Here is a 23452-nt window from a genome sequence, read left to right as displayed (position 1 = left end):
GAGACAAGATCTATAGAGAGGGATCGATTTTCAGGGGAGGTGTTTCTGTTTGTCGTTAACCTAGATCTAGGGGTGATTTTTTTCTTTGGGTTTCCAAAACTCGTCGGAGGTAAACCGATTGTGGTGTTAGGGGTTGCAACTTTTGTTCTGGTGGTGAATCGTAGAGATAGAAGAGAAGGTGATGATGAGTGAGGAGTTTTCTCCAGCAAATGAATAAAAGAGGCTGACATATATTAAATTAATATTTTTTCCACTTTCATTAATATGTTTTGAATTAAATGATAATTTAAAAAGAGTAAAAAAAATAAGTAAGGGTAAATTAGTCTTTTTAGAACGGATAGGGACTAAGCGTGCAACAAAAATATAAAGTAGGGATGGTCCGAGTTAAAAAAAATTGTTAGGGACCAACCATGCAGATTACCCTATACCACAGGGACCATCCGTGTAATTTACCCTTTTCAAACATGGTAAATTCTCAGTGGAATGGAATCGTTTCTTATTGACTCACCATTAGAAGAAAACCGTATTCGACGTCCGAGTGCAGCGCTAGCACTAGCAGCCACCGTAACCGCCGGAAACGGATTCACGATCGAAGCCCTAACCTGAAAATGGGAACCGACAACAAACCCAAGTCCGGCACTGGGAATCCCGACAACAAGAAGAGGAAGCAACAATATCGTCCCAACAACGTACTCTCTTTCTCACTCTATTTACTTCTAATTTTGAAAGCATACGAGACTTCATATCACATTAATGGCGATATTTTTCATCTAAATACCTTTCCTAGATGAATTGTTTGTAAATTGCAAAGGAAAATAGCATTTAATTTGCGAAACTGCTGTGTATTTGGTACAGAAAGCAGTGAAGAAGGGTTCATACCCGTTGCGTCCAGGAGTTCAAGGGTTCTTCATTACTTGTGATGGTGGAAGGGAGCGCCAAGCTTCTCAAGAAGCTGTTCAAGTTATCGAATCTGTATGTTCTGTTTCTTTGCTTTCCTAGGGTTTCATGCAATTGATTAATTCTCCACTATTACCATAGAAAGAGTTGCAGTTAGACTTCTGAAATACTGATTTCCTTTTGAATATAAACTGGATATTGTATGAAGTTATAATGCCTATCAAATTGCTCTTACTTGTAGCACTTTCTAATAGTTCATATATGATTTTTCATATCAATTTTGAAGTTGAAAACTGGTCCTTTTGACATGAAGAGTCAAAGTTCTTCTCTTTTCTTTTTTGTAACAAAGCTTTGTACTTTATTTTTGCCATGAAATAGTAGGCTTATAGAAGTTCATACTTTTTATATTATATGTAGAGCAGTAGAGATTATATAATTTTAGCCATTCTTTATCTAGAAAAATAAATTATCAAACATTACAAAAGCTCATTCAAAGCCAATCAAGATTATGAGATTTTATTTTTATTATAATGAATAAAAATTTTATTTACAAAAAACAAAATATCAAACATTATAAAAGCTCATTAATGCCCAAATAAGATCATAATAAAAACATATTTTCCATTTATCTACAGTAATTGATATTGTAAATGCATAAAATCATGAAATAAAAAAAAGGATTCACTCCATTAATATTACACAAATAAAAATTGTCTTATTCTATTCCATTAACAAATGTAACATCAGAAATTTAATTTAATCTAATCTTTTCTTTATTTTCTTTTTCATATATTCCAGTTTTACGAAGAGCTACTCGAGGGAAAAGACTCAGATGTGAAGCACAAAGTCTCAGTGTCACAAAACAAACCAACAAATAAAAAGATTAAATTCACTTATTCTGATTCTGAAGATGACAATAATAATGAAGAAGATGAAAACAATGAAAAAGTAGATAAAGATTCACTAGTTTCTAATGAGAAGAATCCTGAAAACACTATCTCTGTTAAAAAAGTTGAGAATGAAAGAAATGAGAAAGTAGAAGAAGATGATAAAAATGGTGTTGAAGATGATGAAACTGAAAAGCAACAAGAAAAGAAACAACGTGTAGAAACAAGTGATTTGAAATGTGAAGAAGTTGTGAAAAGCAAAGTGGAGGAAAAGTCTGTTGATAAGTTAATTGAAGATGAACTTGAAGAGTTGAAAGATAAAAGCAAGGTTAGTTTAGATGAAAAGCAATATCAATATGTACAACATTTTAATTTTAATTTTTTTTTTTTTTTTTTTTTTAATAACAGAGGCGTTTCAACTACCTTGATTCTGGATGCAATGGTGTAGTGTTTGTTCAAATGCGTAAAAGAGATGAAGATCCAAGCCCTAAAGAAATTGCACAACGAATGATAACAACTGCTGCTGAAACAAGGAAACACATGGCCAGGTTAATTTTCTAAAGAGTAAATTACACGAATGGTCCCTATGGTTTGGGGTAATTTATGCATTTGGTCCCTAATTTATTTTTTTAACTCAGAAAGTCTCTACTGTTTGTTTTTGTTACGTGCTTAGTCCCTAGCTTACCAAGACTGTTATACCTTTATTTAAATAAATTTAAATAGTCTTTTTAGGTAAGATAAGGCGAGGTGGGGGTGGGGTTGGGGTGTGTTTATTTAAATAAATTAAAAAAATCAAGGGCAAAATGGTCTTTTTAGGTGAGACAGGGACCAAGCGCGCAACAAAAACAAATAGTAGAGACCTTCCGAGTTAGAAAAATAAGTTAGGGACCAAATACGCAAATTACCACAAACTATAGAGACCATTCGTGTAATTTACTCTTTTCTAAATTATTATTATTATTTTTTAAATAAAAAACCTTATATTTTATGTTTTTTTTGGGTTAAACCTTAAAAAGACCTTGTATTTTTTCTTTTTTCCGAAAAAACCCTCAACTTTTTTTTTTTTATTTTTTATTTTTTTTTTATTTTTTTATTTTATAAATATAACCCTCACGTTTACAAGTTCTTGACGAAAAAAAGGGAAATCTCTGAAACAATCCCAATATTTTGGGTCAGTTTACAGTTTAATCTGAACTTTTATTTTTTGATTCAGAAAGGTCCTGATTATTTTATATTTTGCTAAAATTAATGACCTAGTCCTTAATTTTTTTTGAACAGAAAATGACAGATTATCGTATAAAGGTATGTAATAGGAACTTTTCTGTTCAGAAAATAAATGTTGGGATTAAAACGTAAATTGACCTGAAATATTGGGACTTTATCGGAGATTTCCCAAAAATTAAAATGATTAAAAGGGCCAGATCCGAAAAATTAAAAAAATGCAAGGTCTTGTTCAAGAAAAAAAATATAATTGAGGTTTTTTGGGGTTAATCTCATAAAAGATGTTATCTTTTGTGTCTTTTCCAGATTAAATCTGAAAATTATTTTTTGCCTGAAAAAAACGTTGTATTTTTTCTTTTTTCCAAAATAGCCCTCAACTATGTATTTTTTGCCAAAAAAAACCCTCAACCTTCTAAATGCGTCCGAATAAACCCTCAACTTTTTTAGTTTTTCTTGAAAAAACCCTCACATTTTAGATTTTGTTTTGGAAAAAAATGACTAAAAGTTATAGATCGGAAAAAATGAAAAAAATACAAGGTCTTTTTCAGGCAAAAAATATATTTGAGGTTTAATCTGAAAAAAACACAAAATATAAGATCTTTTATGACATTAACCCTTTTTTAAATACTTATTTATGCAACACATTTCATATATTTTTTTTCAATTGATGTAACAAGGTGATGTATATAACCGATTAAAAATTCGTTGCATAAATTGGTAAAAAAATAGGTTAAACGTTATTTATTGTTATTTTTTTCCCTTACTTTCTTTATTAAGTTGTTTTTGCATTAAGTAAAAAAGAAACAACACAAAAGGCATACATTGTTGATTGTTCTTCCAAGTGATATCTGAGTCTTGATAAAAACCAACAAAAAAAAAAAAGTAAACATATTTTAATATATATATTGCTATCTTTTTATTTTGTTTAATCGTTAAATATTGTTCTCAGGTTTATTTTAAGAATATTACCTATAGAAGTGTCATGCTATGCATCAGAAGAAGAGATATCAAGAGCAATTAAACCTTTAATTGCTCAATACTTTCCCAAAGAAACAGAAACACCATATAAGGTAATTTGACTAATTTCCATTATTTATAGTGGTTAACCACAAAAATTAGCAATGTGCTTTTAGCCTTTTATTAAAAAAAAAGTTAAATATAAAGGTCTAAACATTTAGGAAGCTTGAGTTTATAAGGAGAATGAGAAAAATATTGAATTATTGAAATTCAAGGGCTCCTTTCTCTTTAAAATTTAAATAAAAAAACAAAGGAAATAATTGGGATTCAATTTAGTAATTTTGAAATTAGAAAGAATGTTGCACTAATGAAATTGATATCTATTTATTAGGGAAATATGCAGAAAAGTCCCATTATTTTAGTAAATTTTTTGACAAAGTCCTAATTTTTTTTTTGATTAATTTTACACGATAATCTGTCATTTCCTGTTAAAGAAAAATACGGACTTTTTTCATTAGTTTGAGCAAAATATAAAATAATCATGAGTTTTCTGTTCAAAATTTGTTTAGCACTTTATCAAAAAATTTCCCAAAATAATGAGACTTTTCTGCATATTTCCCCTATTATTATTACATTTATTACAATTATTATTATATTTAAATACTATGTGGAATTTTATAAAATGGGAAAAAAAACCCATAAAATATGACATGTCGAAAAAGTTTAATTTAAATCAACCACAAAATGACATATGTCAAAATAAATAAGAGTATCACATGTAGCAAAAAGAATTTTATTTATTTATTTATTAGAGTAGATTTATCATAATTCTTACTTGCTATCACAACATTCCACTTTGTAAAATAAAGCCAACTATTACAACACCATCTAAATACAAAGTAATTTTCACTTTTTTAATAAAAAATTAAGAAGAAAAGTCCAAACTACAATATATTTTTCAAACTACAATGCCTTAATAATATTTTTCTACAGTTTGCAGTGTTATGTGAGGCGCGTGCAAATAGTGGTTTTGAGAAAATGAAAATTATCGACGCGGTTGCAAAATCGGTTCCTGAACCCCACAAAGTTGATCTCACCAATCCTGAAAGGACAATTGTAGTTCAAATTGCCAAGGTAAAACCACAAATTATTATTACTTACGTTATGTAACGTTTCAAATCTTTTAAATCTTTTTACTCTTTTTCAACGTTCCCAGGTAGCATAAAAAGTTTAAAAAGGGTTGTATGATAGTTTAATAATGTTACTAAAAAAGTTTAAAAAAAAAATACTGATATCAAACAAAAACGGGTAACAGAGTAAAATGGTTTTTTTGAATGGTCAAAATTCAAAAATAAGTAAACGGTCTAATGGATGGGAAATACTTTATTAGTTAAATTGATAGATGAAAAGCGGCTGTGTTTTTCTTTATTTTTGTTTGATAAAATTACATAAATGGTCCCCTCACTTTACAAAAAGTCACCACATCAGTCCCTAATTTTTTATTTTCGTGACAAGCATGGTCCTGTGGCTATAACGAAAAGAGTAAGTTACACAAATGGTCCCTATGGTTTGTGGTAATTTTCACGTTTGGTCCCTAACTTATTTTTTTAACTTGGAAGGTCCCTACAGATTGTTTTTGTTGCGCGTTTGGTCTTTATTTTACCTAAAAAGACTATTTTGCCTTTGATTTTTTAATTTATTTAAATAAAGTGAGGTAGGTAAGGTGAGGTGGAAGTGGGATTGGAAGTGTCTTTATTTAAATAAATTAAAAAATAAAGGGCAAAATAGTTTTTTTAGATAAGACAGGGACCAAACACACAACAAAAAACAAACTGTATGGATCTTCCGAATTTAAAGAATAAGTTAGGGAGCAAACATACAAATTATCACAAACAATAGGGACCATTCGTGTAATTTACTCTAAGGAAAAAAGGGAATGAAGTAGTGACTTTTTGTGAAACACAAGGACCATTTATGTAACTTTTTATTTTTTATTTTTTATTTTCTTTAGTGTTACATGCTTTTATGATAAGAAGTGAGTGTGTTGTGTATTTGTTTGTGTAGACTGTGTGCTGTATTGGCGTGGTAGAGAAGTACAAGGAATTGGCAAAATACAATTTGAGACAGCTGACGTCATCATCCAAACAATAAGCTCCGACTTAGGGTGTGTATGATGGATATTATGCGGATTAATGTCATCATGTTGTTTAATGTTTGAATCTCGTCATCATGACTTCCTTCACCTTGGTTTTATCTCACAATTCGAAGATTAGTATTGGTGGATTTTTTGAGGTGTTAATTGTATTTTGTTTAAAAAAATAGTATTATGTAGAAAACCTAAATTAGTTTCAAATTTAATTTATAAAGTTTGATCAAGACAACTCACGAAAGATGGATAACAATAAGTGTATAGCAAATAAAGTAATTTAAATTGACAACTTGGTGGGTTCCCCAACTTGGTGTACAAAACATTTATCACACCCCTCCCACTACCTTCTTCTCACTTAGACGTGTTATTTGGATATGGATATGGATCTCTCCACACACAATCAATTTCGATTGCAGCAATCTCGGTAATTAAATCCATAGCTCACAAAATTTGAAAGGAATGTCAAATGTCTATCCATTTGGGAAGAAATCAGAGTAAAAGCCAAATATTGATGCTTAGAATCAGATGAATGAAAATGATGTATAAACTTATCATGGATCTGTTTTATCTAATATTGTGGAACTCCAAACAAAGAAAAGAAAGACAAGTGTTGGTGGGCGGTGGAGGGAACTAGAGTGTTAGTGATCGGAGATGAGGTGTTGGTGGACGAAGTATTGACAATGATGTGTGGGGGTGGATAAAGAAGAAAAAAGAATAAAGAAGAAAAAAGATATAAGGGTAAAACAGAACCTATTACTTTTTTAAATTAAGAACCAATATTATGAATTACACCAAACTACAAGGACCAAAACAGTAGTTTACGCTTTTAAATATTTACCAATTTAATAAATGTACCATGTCACATAAAAATCTAATACTGTCCTATCAATTTACATTAATCTACGAGTAAGTATTAAACTAAAATTTGCACGAAAAAATGAATAAATTGGATAATTCTTCATTAAAGTCTCAATTTTTTTTATCCAAATTTACGAATAAGTTTCAAAATAAAATTTGTTTACAAAAAAAGTATGAATTACCGATAAAAATGATGATTTAACCATATTCTTAATTTAACACATATTTTACTGATTTCATTGTTGTCTTCGACGCATAGCAATTAAATGAGTTGATAAGATTAATATTTTGGATTATATAATTTTATGTTTACCGTAAAACTTGATAAATTGTTGTATTATATATATATATATATATATATATATATATATATATATATATATATATATATATATATATATATATATATATATATATATATAAAGAAAGAAAAGTGAATGTACTCTTAAGGGTATATAAGCTTACGTACCCAAAGACACCATAATATGTCGTTTTGTTTGATATATTCATTTTAATGTTCTTAAACTTCAACACTTAACTTGATTTACTTTCAAGATTTTCGAAATTTCACTATTATCTTTCTCTTACATCACATCTTTTTGCCAAACACCTACTAGGCTATATATATTATAGTTGAAAATGAAAATTATGTAAGAGAAATATAAACGTGTAATTTATAAAAATAATGGAGGTAATTAAATTAGAAGTTAAATTATAAGAACATTGGACAATTATATTATACAAAACGCCATAGTACAGTAAGTTCGGTACGTAAGCGTATACTCACTTTTCCAATATATATATATATATATATATATATATATATATATATATATATATATATATATATATATATATATATATATATATATATATATATATATATATATAGGAGAATTCATGCGAAAATACAAATAATTTGCGAAAACACAAAAACAATGAAAACTTATGAAATTGTGCCACCCCAATCTTATATTTTGGACAAGAATCCATCCAAACTTTCAACTACATGATGATAATCGATGATACGTGAGAAATTCTTTCACATTAGCAAAGCATGTTTTATAAAAAAATTTGTATTATGAAAACATGAATTTAAAAGTGGTTAAGGACGTGAAAAAGAAAACGGTTATAAAAACCACATATAAATCTACATTACCATAACATCCTCCAATTTAACTTATTATCTTTAATTTATTGCTAATAAATTTAATTTCTAAAGTACCAGGTGTTTGATTTCTATAAAATAAAATTTGTTTTCGTGTTTTCACAAATTATTTGTGTTTTTCGTGTGTGTGTGTGTGTATATATATATATATATATATATATATATATATATATATATATATATATATATATATATATATATTGGAATTTGTTTGTAAATTAAGGTAGTATAAAGGGACCTTAATGGAGATTTGCATAAAAACTATTGTAACATCTATTTAATGTATTTCATTTGCTAAAGTTTGATTTGGTTAATGCATGAAATTCCCCAAATTCATGGTTGGTCACGCCGTGAGGGAGGAAGCCTCACGACATGACATCAGGCTGAAGCGTATGTCCATCTTCTTGGTTCACAATGTGACACATAGGTTGCCATGACGTGAGAGTGGATTTGCCGTAATCACATATTTTGTGCCACATTTAAAAGAAGCGAGGGACGACACCCTCATCCTCCATCAACTTCCTCCTGCCCTAAACAAAGAGCTTATTAGGTGAATTTTATTGGAAACAATATCTTTTATATTTTATCTTTTATTTTCGTATCCTTTCCTTTTATTTAGCCTAACTATTTGCCATCTTTACCATCCAGTATTCCTATATAATCCCTCTCATGTTTAGTGCTTGGGCATGAAGAAATAAGAAAATTCAGTATGTGATTACTATCGATTTCTAGATGGTATTAGAGCAGGTTGTTTAACACCCTAAGAAATAACTAGCATCACGTCTCCACTGATAGCAGTAGACAACGATTCCAACAAATCCAAAATCGTAGAGTCCTCCAACGGAACAATCGATCATGGCTCACCATACTATCTTCATCCATCTGATTACCCTAAACAACTACACATCAATGGTGTTCTTACTGGCAACAATTACTCAAATTCGTCATAAGAGATGGGGAATTTTCTCTTTGCTAATAACAAATTCGAGTATGTTGATGGTACCATTAAGTAACTAGAAAAAAGATCCGTCAACTACAAGCCCTGGATGCGATGTGACACAATGAAAAAAGGATGGCTTACCACCACCATGGAGAAAAGCATTTGAAATAATGTTAAATATGCAAGCACCGTGTCAGAGATATGGCTGGATCTTCTCGAGATGCTTAGAAAAGAAAGCGCTCCTCGTGCCTATGAATTGAAACAAAAGATTGCTAGCACCAGACAAGACGGTGCATCTGTATCAACCTATTACATCAATCTTTGATAGTTGTGAGATGAAACTCAATCAATTTAGCCCCTTCCTCCTTGTGAATGTGATTGTGATATTGGCAAGTGTAACACCGTAAATTTCAAGACAAAATTTTCATTTAAAATAATCATTTTATTTTTAGAAACACTTGTTTAAAATCTCATTCATAGTCGATTTACAAAACATGACTCCATTTTTCACTTGCAAATAAAACCAGGATCCTCCAAAATATGACTCTTTCTCTGGTGTGTACAATCAAGCCGGTGCCGTCCCGTGATACTGAAAGAAACCTGAAAAAAAATCACACAAAACACTGTAAGCACGAAGCTTAGTGAGTTCCCCAAAATGCCACACATAACACATATTAACCACTCGAGGCTATAACTCTATGGGTCCGTGCACCCAAACTCTGTGAACCCTCAGGTTCTAACTCTGGGAACCTTCCGGTTCCAACTCTATAAACATGCACAGCATAAATCACATATAAATAATGCAGTGCAACACATCACGTACATATAGCATACAAATACTCTAAACACATAACTCTGGTTACCTACTCAAGGTAAAGTATAGTGAGAAGAGTCACCTGGCAAGCAGAAAGCAGATATCCCCACACTTGAATCTCGAACTCGCCACCGCCTAACACATAAGGCAAATACTCTCATGAATATAACTCTCGAGACGAGAATAAATCCTCTCATAACACCCTCTTATGGGTAAAAGACTATTTTACCTCTCTCTTGGCCCAAAGGCCACATTGCTGACCAAACCCTAAAAGTCATCGGCCAACCCTTGGTCGAAATCAAAGTCCTCAGTCTAAGTCAACCCCTGACTGACCCTACTCGCCGAGTCAACCCTGTGACTCGTCAAGTTCCCATAATCAGATCTTCACTCAATCTGCGACCTAACTCGCCGAGTCACCCCGAGACTCGCCGAGTCCAACAACTCTGAGTCCACTCGCACACGACTCACCGAGTCATCCCTTGACTCACCGATTCTCGACTCAACCAGAGAATATTTGGGACTCTTCGACAAGACTCGCCGAGTCTAAATGGACTCGTCGAGTCCAAGGCTATCTTCAACCTACTCGCCGAGTTGTTCTTCCAACTCGTCGAGTTCCAGGCCTTCTTCAAGCAACTCGTCGAGTCGCCCCATGTGACTCGTCGAGTACCACCGGTCTGAATCCATACAGAAGCATCTCAGGCCATGCAATTGATCCAAAACATAGATCTAGTCTCCTACCACTCATCCATCACGTAAAGTGGCAAACTTTACGTGAATCCAAAGAGATCTAAGCCGATTGCACATTGAGGCTAGGGTTTGGGACATGTAAGCTTCACTAAACACTCCAACACAGGGACTTTCATGCTCTCTGATTCTTCTCCCTTCCAGATCTGAGGTAGCAACCTCAGATCTAACCTTTAGACTTCCCATTTCATCCATAGACAATTTCTCACAAACCCCAAAATGAAGAAACAACATAACAACAGGTTAATAACGAGATATTACCTCCAAGTGATGCCCCAACTGCAATGCAATTCGAATCCAAGCAATGCCCCTTGCTCCAAGCCTTCAATCTCCCAAAATTCCTTCACAAATACATTCTCCAAGCTCCAATCCACTCAACAATGGTGCTTCTCCTTGATTTAGGGTTTTCTGGGGCTCAAGGGGTGATAAAGAGGCTGGGAGGAAAACATAGTAATCTTTATATAAGGCTCAACCCCGAGAATTAGGGTTTTCTCCACTTAGCGCCTACTCGCCGCGTCCATTACACTGACTCGCCGAGTCGGCCACTTAACACGCGACCAAGTCGCGACTCTACTCGCCGAGTCCGCACATGGACTCGCCGAGTCACTCTTCCCCAATTTACTCTTTTAGCCCTTCAACTCTACTCTTGATATTTCGGGATGTTATAATTCCCCCCACTTAAATTAGGCTTCGCCCTCGAAGCCTACAACAACTCAACTCCAGAAATACTCCTACAACGTGCCACCTGGCCTTAATCGGACCAGATCTCACAAGGCATACCCATCGAAACTCGAACACACTTTTCCTTTCCTTACGTGTCCTGACCACTGTCTCGAACCGGGCACCGGATGTACCCTCTGATAACCACACTCAACGATCCGAGAATTACCCATGAAACATTACTGACCTAAATCTCAACAATCACTCGACACATAAGGGTTAGAAGCCATGAACCATCGGATCCCTGATCCGAATCCCATTCTATCCAATCTGTGACGACAGAAAGGCCCACTCTTCAATCCCAGAGCAACTCTCATGAGTCCTCTTCTTGCAATCAAGCACCCAAGCCGCACCAACCTTCGCACTCTCGGGTTAGGAGAACCCGTCGCACTGATGACATCTCTAACATCCCCAGGAGACACCACCACTACGCACACGGCCCTTGATCAGAATCAAGCTGGGAGTCCCAGACTCCATCCCTACATCCATCCTGAGACTCTTGGCTCTACACCCGCAGAATCCCTTCCGCATCCTCAGCAGAAATCCCATCATGATGTCATTCCATACCACTGTCACAGACACAATGTTCGACCATCATACTCCAAATCATCCATTCTCACTACAACTTCCACTTCCGCGAATCGACACTTTCCTCATCAAATGAGGGTCCGACACTTCCTCCCATACAACAACACAAAGGGTGGCATACCAATGCACTAATGATGGCTGTTGAAATAGGATAACTCAACCAAGGATAAATACGTGCTGCAACACCCTCCGAAATCTAATACACATGCCCGAAGCATGTCTTTGAGCGTCTGAATCGTTCACTCCCTCCGAGGTGTCCTCAGACATCATCATGATAGGCTCCAACTCATCTCATATCCCTCTTCGAGGCTGGTCACCAGGTCAGTTTTTGACTCCACAGCTGAGCCTCCAAAGGTCACCCAAATCATGATCCAAATATCCCACTAACTTACTCCCCGTGACCACTATCCCGACCCCGTGATACGCAAGTCACGAAATTCTCTTTTCCTTATGCAAGAAAGTACAATCCAACCGAGGATCGTCTCCACTCTGATCTCTGGTTTCTGCTGCGCATATCCCTTGCGCATCTCACCACATTCCCCGATAGAGACGGGGACCCCAGTCTCGCCCCCGGTCCAACATCCAGGCTCCAAAAACTCAATACTAGGGCTACTCAAGCCCAAAACTCTTCCACATCATACACTGATCGGAGAACATTCCATCATCACAATCTCTTGCCATCTAGCGAGCACTACGGCTCCCTGCGGTATCACAGAACCCTCTGACTAGTGGGTACTACGGCTCCCCGCAGTATCACAACACCCTCTGACTAGTGAGTACTACGGATCCCCGCAGTATCACAACACCCTCTGACTCCACTAGCTCGTGCTCCACAGTCTATCATAGGCGGCTACCCATACTCGTCTCGAATATTCATCACAGACTCTGGAGGCAATCGTCACAACAGATGCTCACCCTTGCGAAGATCCACTCTCCCAAGTAATCTCCCTGGATGCCCATACTCGAAGGCTCTCACTAGATCCATAGATACATGATATACCACAAGTCGTCTCAACTCAAGATTCACGAATAACTTTGAAATAAAGATATCAATACCCGGATACCTCGGAACACCCCCACCGAACATCACAAGATCCCACCACAACCACAGATCTCCTGCCCCAAGAACCATATAGATGCAATAATACATTCCCTCTGAACCCCATAACTAGATCTTCATTTTTCCCAAGTTGCAACTTCGGTGTATTCAATTTCTCAATTGCAATACAAAAAAAAAAAAGAAACGCTAACGCTACGAAATACGCTGATAATTCTCCGAAACCCTTTTTCCCGCCGCTCAAAATCCAAACAAGGATACGCATACCGACACGGGAGTTGGCTGCCCAATCATTCTTTATCTACTTGCCCCAACACTGACCAATACCAGATTCCTGACTAATAAACACCTATCATGGAGACATTCATCCTTCTCAAACAAGTACTTCCCGCATTAACTCACTCTGACCCCTTTCCTCGATCACCGACATCTCTGGTCTCATGATTTCTTACCGCATATCTCTATACTCCACTTATAACTGCTCTTGACAAATCTCTGCTTTCTTACATACGGCACCCGGTTCTCCCCCACTTAGGGTTCGAACCATCATCAAATAGCACGCAACTAACCCATAACTATATTCCCCAGCAAAATCGCACCGGCCCCCGGAAGGTGCTACACAACGACTGATAATCCCCCCTTAAGGAAATGAATCGACCTCATATACTTTGAACCTCTGGTGAACTCCTCAAGAACTTCTCGTCACGTCTGCCTCTAGTCGTCCCGAATCTCGTACCAATTTAGTACCAAACAACTCATCTGCTCGATAACATCCTTGGCTCATAGACTGAACCATAAAATCATCATACCCCTCACCTCAACTCATTGACCAACACTCCAACACCGGGATCATCCCAAGAACAGGAACCCACTCCCAAATTCAACACCCCATGGATAGAAAACTCTCGGCACCGTTGACCTCGACTGAACTTCCCGCTGATACCACTACCGTACACCCGACTAAACTCAATTAGGTATAGCGTGGCCCTCGACTAACCCAGTCTCAACTGACTATCTGTTCATGATAGATCACTGCCTCGCGGCACACATGCTACCTGATACTCTGGTGGGAAATCATCATCAATGACGACCTGCAGGGTTTACCCCTAAACCCAAAACCAAAACATCATGCTTCTCATATTTTTCACACGAGCATAATCAGTACCTCCCAGATCATAGGAGGTGACATCTCCTTTATCGACTGATCGCCCAACTCAGATCGAAATTCTCCCTTCTCACTGACTCCTTACTAAAATACTCTGAGGGACTCTCGATCTCCCTCTCAAGGGACGCCTCATCGAACTTACTCATGACCGAATAACCGGAGAACCACAAGCATCCTTCACTACGACCCATGGTACTCATTCCATGACATCTCTTCTCAATATGCCCTGGTGTATGGTACCCTAACCATAACATCACTCCCCAATCCGCTCGGATGTATGGTACCCAGACCATAACATCACTCCTCAATCTGCTCTGATGTATGGTACCCGAACCATAACATCACTCCTCAATCTGCTCTGATGTATGGTACCCGAACCATAACATCACTCCTCAATCTGTTCTGATGTATGGTACCCGAACCATAATATCACTCCTCAATCTGCTCTGATGTATGGTACCCGAACCATAACATCACTCCTCAATCTGCTCTGATGTATGGTACCCGAACCATAACATCACTTCCTCAATTTGCTCTGATGTATGGTACTCGAACCATAACATCACTCCTCAATCTGCTCTGATGTATGGTACCCGAACCATAACATCACTCATCAATCTTCTCTGATGTATGGTACTCGAACCATAACATCACTTCCTCAATCTGCTCTGATGTATGGTACCCGAACCATAACATCACTCCTCAATCTGCTCTGATGTATGGTACTCGAACCATAACATCACTTCCTCAATCTGCTCTTTAGAATCTTCAGAATGCTCCCTGTATCAAGTATGGGTCCTCTGCTTTCAGTAGTACGGGCCCATACTACCTGCCACATTTACCCATACTTTCCACACGGACCATCCCAGAGCTTCTAAGTAGCTGCTCGACCTGCCCTTTCACTAATCCCATCGCACGTGCTCGCTCCCCAGCGAAATTCTCTACTCTGCAAGCGCACTCATCTGGCTAGGGTTACTCCCTAGGCTCTTCCATTGTCTTCCCCTTCTTTGCAATCAGCTGCTGAAGAGCTCCTAATGATGCCAACCATCTACTTCCTGAATATCGTCATATTCACTTGGTAGCTGACTCCCATCATCAAGAGTTCCACAAAGCACAAAGCAAGCAACATTCGAGCATCGAAGAATACATAGGACTCCCTCTCTGTGATAACTCCACCTTCTCGGCTCATCCTCGAAAGTACCACCGAACTCTGTAACTCTACCCCTCATGGGTTCTAACTGGATACTCTCACTCATCATATACACAAAAGCATAACACCTATAACAACGAGTCCTAGGCTAAGGCATCACAAATCAAGCCACTCTAGTCCTAACATATGAAATACCTAGCCTGTCTCTAGCATGCAATAATATCTCATAAACTGCGTCATACATATCTCATAAAACAAAAATAAGGGTATTTTGGGAAATCACCGTTCGGGCTCTGGCTGATTGTACACACTGCTCCTTCTTGCTTTCTCTTTGAACTTTTATTTCCCTTTTTTTTTTAGAAAATTATTTCCTTAAACTTTTCTTACTTCCTCAGTTTGAGTCCAGATTTACCCGAAGGCGCATCCGAATCCCTCAAACCAAGGCTCTGATACCAACTTGTAACACCGTAAATTTCAAGACAAAATTTTCATTTAAAATAATCATTTTATTTTTAGAAACACTTGTTTAAAATCTCATTCATAGTCGATTTACAAAACATGACTCCATTTTTCACTTGCAAATAAAACCAGGATCCTCCAAAATATGACTCTTTCTCTGGTGTGTACAATCAAGCCGATACCGTCCCGTGATACTGAAAGAAACCTGAAAAAAACATCACACAAAACACTGTAAGCACGAAGCTTAGTGAGTTCCCCAAAATACCACACATAACACATATTAACCACTCGAGGCTATAACTCTATGGGTCCGTGCACCCAAACTCTGTGAACCCTCAGGTTCTAACTCTGGGAACCTTCCGGTTCTAACTCTATAAACATGCACAGCATAAATCACATAGAAATAATGCAGTACAACACATCACGTACATATAGCTTACAAATACTCTAAACACATAACTCTGGTTACCTACTCAAGGTAAAGTATAGTGAGAAGACTCACCTGGCAAGCAGAAAGCAGATATCCCCACACTTGAATCTCGAACTCGCCACCGGCTAACACATAAGGCAAAACTCTCATGAATATAACTCTCGAGACGAGAATAAATCCTCTCATAACACCCTCTTATGGGTAAAAGACTATTTTACCTCTCTCTTGGCCCAAAGGCCACATGGCTGACCAAACCCTAAAAGTCATCGGCCAACCCTTGGTCGAAATCAAAGTCCTCAGTCTAAGTCAACCCCTGACTGACCCTACTCGCCGAGTCAACCCTGTGACTCGTCAAGTTCCCATAATCAGATCTTCACTCAATCTGCGACCTAACTCGCCGAGTCACCCCGAGACTCGCCGAGTCCAACAACTCTGAGTCCACTCGCACACGACTCACCGAGTCATCCTTGACTCACCGATTCTTGACTCAACCAGAGAATATTTGGGACTCTTTGTCACACCCCGAAAACTAAAGGCGGAAATGTCTCCGGGGTTGACTCCAAGTTGTGTATCAAATCCAATGTACATAGTAATCACAGTAAACAAACGTTACATTACATATATATGAAAGTTTACATTTGTTTCAAAAGTAAAGTTATACAAGATATACATATGCATCATATTAACAAAAGTTGAGACGAGTCTTCCATGCACTCCGTCTTCACCAAAAGAGATCACCGGGTACCTGTCTAACTTGGACCTAAGAATACAAGCGGTTTGAAAATCAGCATAAAGCTGGTGAGTTCATAAGCGGTTTTTGTCTATGAAAATGTATCGATTTCCTTTAGTTTCCAAAAAGATTTGTTATCCAAGAAAATCCCATATTTTCTTATGTGAAGTTGGTTAAGTTATCATTTGTTACCAATTCGATTATGTATTGTATTTTACCCCAGGAAAATCCCATATTTTCCTAATTGTAAGATCGGTTGTATATCACAAAGTATAGTTTAACACACAAAAATATATAATGAAAATCTTGGGATTACTATCCCGAATGACATATAAGATAGTTTGACACGTCTGAAAGTACAGGTTTAAGATCATGGGACTATCATCCCGGACTAAACACGAGATAAGTTGATATATATATATATATATATATATATATATATATATATATATATATATATATGTAAATATAGATTGAAACCATGGGATCACTATCCCGAATAAGATACAGATTTGGAAAACCATGGGATCACTATCCCGTATAAGATATAGATACAAAACCTTGGGATCATTATCCCGTATAAGATATAGATTTAGAAAACCATGGGATCACTATCCCGTATAAGTTATAGATACAAAACCATGGGATCACTATCCCGTATAAGATATAGATTTAGAGAACCATGGGATCACTATCCTGTATAAGTTATAGATACAAAACCATGGGATCACCGTATAAGATATAAACATAAATCATGGGATCACTATCCTGAACTAGATACTAAGTAGTTTGGTTAATACCATGGGATCACTATCCCGAAAGAGATTTAGACATAAACCATGGGATCACTATCCTGTATAGGACATAGATATAAAATAGTTTGATAATACCATGGGATCACTATCCCGAAAGAGATCTAGAAACAACACCATGGGATCACAATCCCGAAAGAGATATAAAATATAGATGCAAAACCATGGGATCACTATCCCGAACGAGGTATAGTTTTCTGAACCCAAACTGTGAATAAGCTAATATTAATACATATTGTGAGTCGGGTAACCATACTAATACGACAACGTGACCTCCTTGACGTTTGTCAGACGTCGAAACGATATCCAAAAATTTGTCACCCCAGGCGTGCCCGCCTAACTGTAGCTAGCAGTTAAGGTGTGGGATTGTCAGTCCCGAATAGATCTATTCACAAATTCCGTGCTCTCCCTCCAGGAGACTCTGGTTACACTTCCGGGGAGGATTTACTGATCATCCATAAAGGGTAGTGACTATCTCACAAACTAGTACTAAACTATTCACAGGGTTCTTGTAAGATATCAATATACAGAAGATTATGAAACATAGTACAGTAAAGTATAGATACATACATGAAATTATCTGACAATACATTAAAATGATACGAAGATAAACTGAATCAGACATAGTTTATCTAATAACTTGATATAGATATCAATATACGATAGAAAGAACAGTAAAGACCCCCAAATTATTCCCATAATAATTTGATTAGTTTGATTGTTTCCTTAACTAAAATTCTTTTAGTTGTAATTGATAAGTCATTCCTTATGCTCAGCATAATACATAAGGAGTAAATAAGTTTACAAGGTTGTCAGATATAGTTTGAAACATGTCAATGTTATGATTTGAAAACAGTTATAGTTTGCTTGTATTCCCCCCTGAAAACATTGAAACAGTGAAAAAGCCGTAGGGGTATGAACTCACCGGACGAGATATGAGACAGTTTGGTTGCTAAGAGTTGATCCGGGACTTGTAAACACACGAGGTTCCTAATTATGATGTAAAGATACACATTTGTATCTAATTAGGACTTAGATTGATTGTCGGATAGGGACCATTGCTTCTAGTCGTGAAAACACTCCGATACGAGTGTTTGGAGGGACCCGGGTGGCGTTTAGGGACATGAATGATACAAGGGACTTGGGAAATGAGTTGGGACATCAAAGGAACATCCCCCTTAGGGAGTTTACGGCCAGAACACCCATTCCCCATGATTTTACGGCCGTAAACTCATGATGGGTGGTTTATGGTGCAATTTGGACTTCCAACACTTAGGCGATAATTTCTAGACTTGGTTTAAGGACTTGAAATGATTTTAAAACATCAAATAAACCCATTTATGGGAGTTTACGACCTAGCATGGCTCCATGGCCGTAAACCCCTATTTTTCCAAGAAAATGATGTTAAATGGTGTTAGAACAAATCACATGTGATTGGTAGAATTAATCCAAGGCCTATCATGAGTTTGCAAGGGACTTTTGGGGTGTTTATGGAGTTTACGGCCCATGAGACCCCCTCATGGCCGTAAACTCTTCTATAGGGTGCTTGGTTCTTCAAGGTGTTTCAAGGCCTAAAACTTGCATGGAAGGACTTCTAAAATTCATCTAAGGGCCTTAGGGGTGTTTAGTTTGCATTCTAACACCATGAATCATGGAGTTTACGGCCCAAGCACATGCCTTGGCCGTAAACTCATAGAAATCTCTCAATTAGTGTGTTTAAGGCCCTCAAACTATTTTTGGTTGGTCCTTTGATTTATCCGAAGGCTTTTGGTGGTGTTGGATGGCTTTCTAACACCTTAGAATTGAATTTATGCCAAGTTTTGGGGAGTTTACGGCCCAAGCACATACCTTGGCCGTAAACTCACATAAGTCCCCCAAATTTCATGTTTCAAGTGTCCAAATGCTTAAACCAAGGTCCTATAATTCATATCTAAGCCATACTAGTGATTTGGAAGGGTTTAAGGGCATGAAAACCCTAATTATATGAGTTTACGGCCCAAGAATGATCCTTGGCCGTAAACTCCTTCAAACATCACAAAATTTATGTTTTACATGTTTAGAGTCCATATCTTGAAGTCCCTTGGCCATATCTAAAGTCCAAATGAGCTTAGGAAGGAGTTTAAGGGCTAAAAACCCTTCAAAATGGTGTTTACGGCCTAGGCAACCTCCTGGGCCGTAAACTCCAATATGTTGTCCCATTTCATGATTAAATGTTAAATTTGGAAGCCAAACATGCTATAGATTAAGGCTAGGAAGGTACCTTAAGGATTTGAAGCCTTAAAATTGAGTTTTGGACCCTTAATCTTTGGATTTTTGGAGAGAGGTTAGAGAGAGAGTAGTAAGAGAAGGAAAAGCTTCAAATGAAAGCTAAAGCACGTTTATATAGTTCCTAAAATTTTCACGCAGTGGAATTCTACCCGATACCGACGTTAAACGCGGCTTTTGGTCGCACCCGATTGAGTTTCCGTCACACGACGAGAACATTTTTAAAACTTATGAAATAAATGTTTTTGGGCTAATAACATAAGTTCCTGAGTGATTTAGACACTCATTAGAATAAAATAAACATATAAGTTTATACAATTAACTCCAAAGAGAAAACGGAACGAATCCGATAACGGCGACTTTCCGGGTAGAACGGGTTTTGGCGACGAACAAATTTCGGGTTGTTACACTCTTCAACAAGACTCGCCGAGTCCAAGGCTATCTTCAACCTACTCGCCGAGTTGTTCTTCCAACTCGTCGAGTTCTAGGCCATCTTCAAGCAACTCGTCGAGTCGCCCCATGTGACTCGTCGAGTACCACCAGTCTGAATCCATACAGAAGCATCTCAGGCCATGCAATTGATCCAAAACATAGATCTAGTCTCCTACCACTCATCCATCACGTAAAGTGGCAAACTTTACATGAATCCAAAGAGATCTAAGCCGATTGCACATTGGGGCTAGGGTTTGGGACATGTAAGCTTCACCAAACACTCCAACACAAGGACTTTCATGCTCTCTGATTCTTCTCCCTTCCAGATCTGAGGTAGCAACCTTAGATCTAACCTCTAGACTTCCCATTTCATCCATAGACAATTTCTCACAAACCCCAAAATGAAGAAACATCATAACAACAGGTTAATAACGAGATATTACCTCCAAGTGATGCCCCAACTACAATGCAATTCGAATCCAAGCAAAGCCCCTTGCTCCAAGCCTTCAATCTCCCAAAATTCCTTCACAAATACATTCTCCAAGCTCCAATCCACTCAACAATGGTGCTTCTCCGTGATTTAGGGTTTTCTGGGGCTCAAGGGGTGATAAAGAGGCTGGGAGGAAAACATAGTAATCTTTATATAAGGCTCAACCCCGAGAATTAGGGTTTTCTCCACTCAGCGCCTACTCGCCGAGTCCATTACACTGACTCGCCGAGTCGGCCACTTAACACGCGACCAAGTCGCGACTCTACTCGCCGAGTCCGCACATGGACTCTCCGAGTCACTCTTTCCCAATTTACTCTTTTAGCCCTTCAACTCTACTCTTGATATTTCGGGATGTTACAGCAAGAAGATAATGGAATACCAAGAAAACGAATGGTTGTGCGAGTCCCTTATGGACTTAGATGTTGAGTTTACTATGATCAAAACTCAAATTTAGGCAACAAAACCAACACCTTCTTTGGGAACGGGCTACAGTATAGTCGCGAAAGATGAGAGGCAAAGGGCTATTTCCAATGACAAGAGAGCTCCACCCGAGGCAGCTGCATTCAAGACTTCATAGAGGTGTGATTACAACGCTGCCAACCAGACAAAGGAAAGAAGCTATTCAAAGAATGTGAAAGAAGGCAAAGAAAATGAGCACTATACATTTTACAGGAGAAACAATCACAAACGTGAAGGATGCTTCAAGCTTGTTGGGAATCCTGAATGGTAGCCCAAAAAGACGCGAGAAAAGATCAAACCGAAGGCAACATGTACTGAATCTGACTCAAGTCCTATAAAAGGCTTAACTAATGAACAATATAAATTGTTTGTTAAGCACTTTTCTGGAATAGGCGACAATGAAGTGACGAGACGCATCACAAACATGACAGGTAAAAGAGGAGTGGAAGTAGGGATGTCAATGGGACCAAACGGGAATGGAAATAGCTGCCCCTGCCCTGCCCCCGAATCCCCCATTTACATAGCCCCCTATCCCGCCCATGAATACCTTCATTACCCCTATTGTTGGGAATCCCGAATGGTAGCCCAGAAAGATGCAAGAAAAGATCAAACCGAAGGCAACGTGTACTGAATCTGACTCAAGTCCTATAAAAGGCTTAACTAATGAACAATATAAATTCTTTGTTAAGAACTTTTCTGGAATAGGTGACAATGAAGTGACGGGATGTATCATAAACATGGCAGGTAAAAGAGGAGTGGAAGTAGGGATGTCAACAGGACCAAAAAGGAGCAGAAATAGTTGCCCTGCCCTGCCCCCGAATCCCCCATTTACATAGCCCCCTATCCCGCCGCCCCTAAATACCTTCATTACCCCTGATCCTGCCCCTGCCCCCGTTCCCCCGTTTTATAGGCTTAAAATTGATTTTTTTGCTACAAAAACTTATTATATTTTGGGCTAAAAAACTACTTTTCATAACTTTAAAAGCTTAAAATCTAGTTTTTTTAAAAACTAAAAAAATAAAAAAATCCAACACTACAAATTCAACATTACAAAACGACAAATCCAACAAACTTACAAATATAAAATACGAAAAATCCAACATTACAAAAAAAAGTTTGACATGTCCAAAAATATATGACCAATTCAATATCGTATCGTCGTACGATATGAAGTGGAAGAAAGTCAAGAAAACTTATAATTATATCATGCATTATATATATATATATATATATATATATATATATATATATATATATATATATATATATATATATATATATATATGGAAAAGTGAATATGTGGCTGTCATGTACCTAAGCTTAGGTATAGAACCTTTTAAACGACGTAGTTTTAAACAAAACAAATCCAATTTCATTTTCTCTTAGTTTTTTTTTTAATAGAATACCATTGAATTAAGTTCAATTATAGAATAAAAAAGGTCAATTATATATATATATATATATATATATATATATATATATATATATTTATTGCAAACAATTATTGAAGTTTATAGAGAAAGTAATAAACCACTATTTATAACAAATATAAATCAAACGTTTTGTCTTTTAATTGAAAAACTATATCCAATGATTATGTGAAAAGCTTGATTAAGTTATTGCATGTTCTTCTTCTTTTATCTTTTATTCTCTTAATTTTCATTTAGAATTTAGTAGGGTTGATTAAATGGTCATGCTTTCAATGCTTTAAGTTTTTAGACACAATGAAGAAAAAGAACATAAGTTTGATCAATTTAGTAAGTCACATGATTAAGGAAGAATAGTAAAAGAGATATCATGATTAGTTTGGATATAAATTGATCAAAACTACATTGTTTGGATGGTTCTATACATAAGCTTAGGTACATGACAACCACATATTCCCTAAGCCCATATATATATATATATATATATATATATATATATATATATATATATATATATATATATATATATATATACTATATTATTAAGGATATTGCCCATTTCTTGAAAATTAAGAGGTATACATTTTATAACACCATGTACAATATATTAAGCTTACAATGTGTACGCATACA

The 23452-nt window shown here is 36.6% G+C and overlaps 1 protein-coding gene across 1 annotated transcript; it reads left to right on the top strand.

The window, feature by feature from the left end:
- The first annotated feature begins 488 nt into the window (after nt 1–488).
- On the top strand, nt 489–6343 carry LOC145030973 (THUMP domain-containing protein). Its single transcript, XM_078979408.1, has 7 exons — nt 489–689; nt 856–972; nt 1696–2112; nt 2193–2332; nt 3955–4075; nt 4956–5096; nt 6027–6343. The coding sequence occupies exons 1-7, from the start codon at nt 609–611 to the stop codon at nt 6111–6113; spliced, it is 1104 nt and encodes a 367-aa protein (XP_078835534.1). The 5' UTR covers nt 489–608; the 3' UTR covers nt 6114–6343.
- Nucleotides 6344–23452: the final 17109 nt, after the last annotated feature.

This window comes from Lactuca saligna, chromosome 2 (assembly GCF_052625555.1).
Source record: "Lactuca saligna cultivar CGN05327 chromosome 2, ASM5262555v1, whole genome shotgun sequence".
Lineage (NCBI taxonomy): Eukaryota > Viridiplantae > Streptophyta > Magnoliopsida > Asterales > Asteraceae > Lactuca > Lactuca saligna.
This window is presented reverse-complemented; position numbering and strand designations above follow the sequence as displayed.

Excerpts from the sequence above, each read along its gene's own strand:
- LOC145030973 (XM_078979408.1), top strand. The coding sequence starts at position 609 with ATGGGAACCGACAACAAACCCAAGTCCGGCACTGGGAATCCCGACAAC. Across the intron at positions 690-855 it reads AACAATATCGTCCCAACAAC|AAAGCAGTGAAGAAGGGTTC; the intron begins GTACTCTCTTTC and ends TATTTGGTACAG. Across the intron at positions 4,076-4,955 it reads AAACAGAAACACCATATAAG|TTTGCAGTGTTATGTGAGGC; the intron begins GTAATTTGACTA and ends ATTTTTCTACAG.